The sequence below is a fragment of the Cupressus sempervirens genome, chromosome 9 (assembly GCF_028749045.1).
Source record: "Cupressus sempervirens isolate cs-2001-9-10 chromosome 9, ASM2874904v1, whole genome shotgun sequence".
Lineage (NCBI taxonomy): Eukaryota > Viridiplantae > Streptophyta > Pinopsida > Cupressales > Cupressaceae > Cupressus > Cupressus sempervirens.
The window spans coordinates 460195424-460201936 of record NC_143126.1 but is presented as its reverse complement, the minus strand read 5'-3'; the positions used below and the strand labels follow the sequence as shown (position 1 = coordinate 460201936).

The 6513-nt window shown below is 30.9% G+C and overlaps 1 protein-coding gene across 1 annotated transcript; it reads left to right on the top strand.

Annotated features, from left to right (window-relative positions):
• Positions 1 to 4225: 4225 nt before the first annotated feature.
• On the top strand, positions 4226 to 5107 carry LOC149539320 (dirigent protein-like). The gene has a single exon (XM_089800625.1). It carries the CDS (start codon positions 4312 to 4314, stop codon positions 4888 to 4890), a length of 579 nt encoding a protein of 192 aa, XP_089656751.1. The 5' UTR covers positions 4226 to 4311; the 3' UTR covers positions 4891 to 5107.
• Positions 5108 to 6513: the final 1406 nt, after the last annotated feature.

Sequence of the window (6513 nt, the reverse complement as noted above, 5' to 3'; positions counted from 1 at the left end):
GTGTAAAAATGTGTGAATTTTGATTGTGTTGCATGTTCATTTCATGTTTATTATTTATTTATGTAACTCGGTACATACATGAGATTTACTCTGATAATAAATATACAAAGTTAATAGTTTACTAGAAAGATTAAGTTGATTAATATTGTGAAGTTTAATATGTTTACCGAGGTAGTGATAAGAAAGTTTAAAGTGTTAAGTTGTTAAAACTATTTTGAGAACTCGTAGGATAATTAGTTATAACTGATTCACCCTCCTCTCAATTATCTAACAATTTTTGTTAAGTTTTTATAACTATTGTAAATATCTAAGAAATCTTTGCATGATGCTCCTCTCAAGGTTAGTATAGGAATGTGTTCTACTAAAATTCCTTACAACGATGACCTCAAGTTAAACTTATTTCTTATTCTAATCTTATTTTATGTACATTCTTTACATGTGAACATTTTTTATGTAATTTCTTTTAGATCTTTAATTCAACTCATTTTTAGGATTCCCCTATATTATCAAGATTAACTGCGACTTATAAGTAACATGTGTGATATTATTATTAACAATATGTTTTACATATACACATACATACATGCATAGGAAACCTAAACATAGAAATATCAAAATACATGGATGAAGAACATATTATTAATATAAAAGTTGACATTTGCATATTCAAGCTTTATTTTCACACATGCTATACTTATTGTAACAAGCCTATTTGGACTACTGCAAATATTATTGATGAATGCATCTAGAACCTACAAACTTTTGGAAAAACCTATGTGGCACATGAGTAACACGAGGCCAACAATGTGGTAGATAGGTTGGAAAATTGGACACTCAAGTATAATGAGGTGGCTAAGTGGATGGATGGACATGATATCCCATTAGAGTTTAATGAGGTCATCGAAAGGGACTATATCTTGGGTAGATTGGGTATAATCAAATCCCATAATGAAAGTTAGTAAGTTGTGGGCTACGGTCAGTAATCACATGTGTGGATTTATTATGATAATCAATGATTTATGGGGAATATGCAGATTTGCAAGGTGGAAGTACAATATTTCTCATACTTCCCATATCTACAATATCCATCAACCTATGTCAAGTATCGCTTGTAGGAAGTGAATTCACAAGGCAAAAAGAAGGTGTAAGAAAATGAGGAGAGCCAAAGGCTTCCAAGTTTTGAAGGGTTCTGATACTAATTACAGAGATTGCATAGAGAAGAACACCATGGTTGGGGAAAGACACGAGAGGGAACCAGAGGATGAAGCCCAGAAGTGGAGAAGAAGATCCAAGGTGTGGAACATCCCGAGGAGAGGAGAAATAATGAATTATATTGAATGCCTCCATGGATGGAAACCCTCTATAACCAAAAGTATTGTTAGATAATGAAATGAGGGCATGGTTAAAATCAATGGGGTGACATTCTCTATTATGGAAGAAATTATATTCTAGATTACTGGCATCCCTATTATTGGCAAGAAATTTTATAGAGACCAAAAAGTATCTGGGCAAGTAGTGATGGATTTTACTAAGAACCAAGAGGGGAAAGATGCGTTGGTGAAGAAAGGTACCCATTATCTCCTGAGATCCATCAAGCCTTTGTGGAGATTCGTGCTCTGTGCCATCATCAAATATATTACTCTTGATACTAGGTTTGATCGCATATGCACTTACCACTTCATGCTCCTCAACCATTTTAGGTATGGGGTGAAATTCTCTATCCCCTTCTACCTTTACTCATCCATGAATGATAATATTAATGAGTATAAAGAAAAGAAAACTAGAAATCTAGCGCTCCATGAGGGGCTGCTACTATTAATCTATGAATATTTCAAAGCTAGGACTATTAGCAAACAAATCAAAGATAGGAAAGAGGGCAAGAAAATAAAAGGGGATTCTAATGAGTCTGGGGAGAATTATTCACCTTCGGGTATGGAGCAAAGTCTTGAGATGCACACATATTTCTATATTTTTACATCTGTGAACATCATGTATCCCCTTCTATATTACGTCTTCATGGAAGTATATATAGACTTATGTGTGTTATACTATTATTCATGACTTGGTCCATTATTTTGGTTTTTATGCCTTGTTATTCTAGCTTGGACTTTATGCTATTATTTTTCTTGATGTAGATTCTCTAAACTTGCACTCATTATTTTTTCTCTAAGGCCTTATTTTAGTTTTGATTCCTTTGTTTCTATCTTATAAATTTATTTAAGCTCAATCTCCTTAATTTGATTTTGTGACACTGTTAAAGCTGTATGCCCCTATCCAATGCTAGTGAACCTATTGCATACCTAAACCAATATGAGGCAATACTCTTCAACATGTTACATTGGTGGAATATATTGTTTTAATATTTTATGTAATAACCTTATTTTTTCCTTTTTGATAACAACATTATTATTCTTTGATTTCATTTCAAGCCCATATTTGTATCATTCTTACCACTCAAGAAATTTACATGATCATTACACGATGAATTATTCGTAATCATTACTTCACTTACATTACTTTTCATGTACTACTTTTCTAATTTCATTGATTCCTTGTATCATATGTATAAAAAAACATGGTTAGGTAGCACATCATTTTTACAACACTTTAATGATGTGATCGTTCAAATAGTCATTGGTGCTTGTATACATTTTCTTTGACCTGGATTAAAGAGTATACTTGAAGAAAACATATTCACATGATCACATCTTGTAGAGTCAATTATTTATATACACCTCTCAATTCAATATCATTTTAAGTGTTTGAGATATTTAACCTACATGACAAATGAAGAAAAAATAGAAAAAAAAAATCAAATTGATGAAAGAATATGCAATACATCAAAACAAACTCACTATAGGCAAGGCAAGTCTATAAGTGCCAACTTTTCCCAAATCCATGAAATTATTCAATTGTAGAACACTTTTTTTAGAACTAGATTATAATCACTATTTAATATTTTTAATCTCAAGAGACATCACATTAGATTTCATCCATTCTCTAGTCACAAAGCTAAACATTGTTATCTCCTTAATCCCTTTCTAGAAACAAAAAAGTATGCTATCAAAGTTTGATTATTCTATTCCATTATTAATGTTTTAATATTCTATTCTATTCTATTATTAATGTTTTAATCAGGGGTTGCAAGCTTTGAGTTTAACCATGGAGGAAACTCCGTAGTTAAGATTGCTTAGGCTAAAGTAGTATTGGGATGGGTGACCTCCCAGGAAGTCCCGGTGCTTCACCCCTATGAGCATCACCTAGATCCAATGAGTGCTAAGTGTTCCATTTATTCTCACAAGAGATGGATTCATGTTGAATCACTATTCATGAAAATGGGTCAATGAGTTGACTCAAAATCACATAGTTAAATCCTGATAGCAATATCACAATTTGACTTGCTATGGAAATTATCTCCTACTTATCAGCCTAATATGTGTTTATGTGTGTACATCTTATTTAATTTACTTATACTAACAAAAATTATGCCATTATGATTGAGGACAATAATAGCAATATTATTTTTCTATAGTCAAAATGAAAGAATTAAAAGATTATATGCTTACATCACAGTAATAAAACTTTTCACAACTATTTTCCAATAAAATGATAGATAAATTTACTTTTGATATTTAAAAAGAAAAAAAAAACATTAAAAAAATTGATTCAAACTATCTCAATTCTAACATGTCTTCATTCATTTACATTAATGTGTGCATCGTCCTATATATTTACAAGTCATCTATAGATCCAAAAACAAAATCACCTAATGTTAGACTATAAAACAAAATTTAATTTTAATTCAATTCCTACCTTGACCATTCAAGCAAAATAAAAATAATGACAATTCAAAAGTTTACCAAAAAAAAAAGCCCAAAAAACAAATACCACCAACTCACACATGTAAATTCCACTTGAAAAGATTTAATATATCTTCTTTTCAAGACCCACCAACCCACTTCCATCCCAAAGACCTAACAAAATAATTTAATGGTCTTTCAATGCCCATGAATGATGAAAGCCGTCACGAAATCTGACCAAATGCCCTCATAGCCAATAAACAAAACAAAATTCACTTTAGAAGTCGAATTCTCCCACGAGACGGCGAAAGCATTTGACTAAGGGCCGCTCTCATCTCACTTCAGAAATCCTGTGGAGATCATATGTGACACATGATTTACTTTCTTGTTCAGAAAAAATCTATATATAGAGCTTCAGTAGAAGATGGAGCAAACATCAGTAAGAGTCTCTTTCTTTCTTTCCTTGAGAGCCCTCTTTTCCTCAAAGATCTCTTTAGCTTTTATATCGCCAATGGCAATGAGAGCTATCAGAGTTCTTCAGTTATGCTTTCTATGCCTTCTAGTGTCTTCCATCATGCTAAAATCCGTAGATTGCCATAGAAGGAAGATGAAGCTTCCAAAGCCTTGCAAGAGTTTTGTGCTGTATTTCCATGATATAATCTACAATGGCAAGAATGCACACAATGCGACATCTACACTTGTTGCAGCCCCTGAAGGAGCCAATCTCACCATTATGACTGGCAACAACCACTTTGGGAATCTTGCTGTGTTTGATGATCCAATCACTCTTGACAACAATCTTCACTCTCCTCCAGTGGGAAGAGCTCAGGGGTTCTACTTCTATGACATGAAGAACACCTTCAGTTCTTGGCTGGGGTTCACATTTGTGCTGAATTCAACAGACCATAGGGGCACCATTACCTTCAATGGGGCAGATCCCATCTTGAGTAAGTATAGAGATATATCTGTTGTGGGTGGAACAGGGGATTTCTTGATGGCCAGAGGAATTGCTACCATTTCTACTGATTCATATGAGGGAGATGTTTACTTCAGGCTGAGGGTCAATATCACACTCTATGAGTGTTACTGAGTAAATGGATTTCCTTCTTATTCCAAAGTTCAATGCCTAGGGCAGGGAATAAGAAAATTTGAAGATGGTTTTGAAATATGGAGCCCTCAAGGAAGTGCATTCAATAAAGTTTGTAGTTTTGACCTCTAGGCTATAATGTTTTCGAAAGGCTTTATGAAAGCCTTATTATGGTGTATGGGGTATCATTTCAAATAATTAGAGCAATCACATTTTATTATTTGGTATTGTGAGTTGTATTAATTATAAACTATTTTGAAGATGATTGAAGTCACCTATTCTAGTTCTTTTTATATTTATCATATTTTTGTCTTTTTTTCATAAGCATTTAGCTTAATATTTCTATTTGTTTAAAAAAAAAACCATTTGAAAAAGGTTTAATCACATTCTATTGTAAAGATTTATGAAAAATGTGTAGTTTAGAGGGACTTGCTTTCTTCATTGTGTAATTATGATTTTATAAGACTTTTAAAATGTTCTATTATATTCTATAAATTATTTGAATGCTATCATGATTTGATATATTAGTTGTATTGTAATTTATATTATTTATCTTATTTTAGTTGACATATGTGTACCTTGATTTTATAAATATTTAGTAAAATATTTGTATTTGTTTAAAATAAGTCAATTCATTTGAAAACATTTTATCACACCTCAATTTTCTCACTATATAATTAATCACAAATAAATTAGTTTAGATAGAGGAGTTGGAATTCATAACTATCAAACATATGTTTATATATGTGAAAGTTAAATTTAAGTGAACAATAGTTGCTGAAAAAATATTGCAATAAATGTCAAAAGTTAATTCAACTTAGTTCTAGGATTTAGGATTATTTATGATCAAGATATCTAATCTTAAAAATTAAATATATATGTTACTATAGTTTATTTCACCCATATGGATGTTCTACAAATGCAAGCTTAATCATTTATAAAATCTCAATTTGATATGACCCACTTTAATTTCCTTTTCCTTAAAATATAAAATATAAATTTCTACAAGGATCACAATGTTTCCAAACACCTTTGGGGAACCTATCAAATCACCCATTTCATGTTCTCATAGTTCAACCCCCTAGAAGGACTAGATTTATGAATTTGAACAAAAACCATATTATAATCTATGAGTTATCATTTCAAATAATTGAATGTTATTATGATTTGTTGTATTACTTGTATTATAATTTATATTATTTTAGTTGTCATATATTTACCTCGATTTTGTAAATATTTCGCAAAATATTTTTATTTGTCCAAAATCAGTCAACCCATTTGAAAGCATTTTATCATGCCCTACTTAATTTTGTCACTATATAATTATTACAAATTAATTAGTTTAGATAAAGGAGTTGGAATTCATAACTATCAAAATTATGTTTATATATACATATATATATTTGAAATACACAATTGAAAGTAAAATTTAAGTGAACAATAGTTGGTGAAAAAATATTGCAATAAATGTCAAAAATTAATGAAACTTAGTTCTATAATTTTAGGGTTATTTATGATCAAGATATCTAATCCAAAAAATTAAATATATATGTTGCTATAGTTTATTTCATCCGTATGGATGGATCTCTACAATTGCAAGCTTAACAATTTATACAATCTCAATTT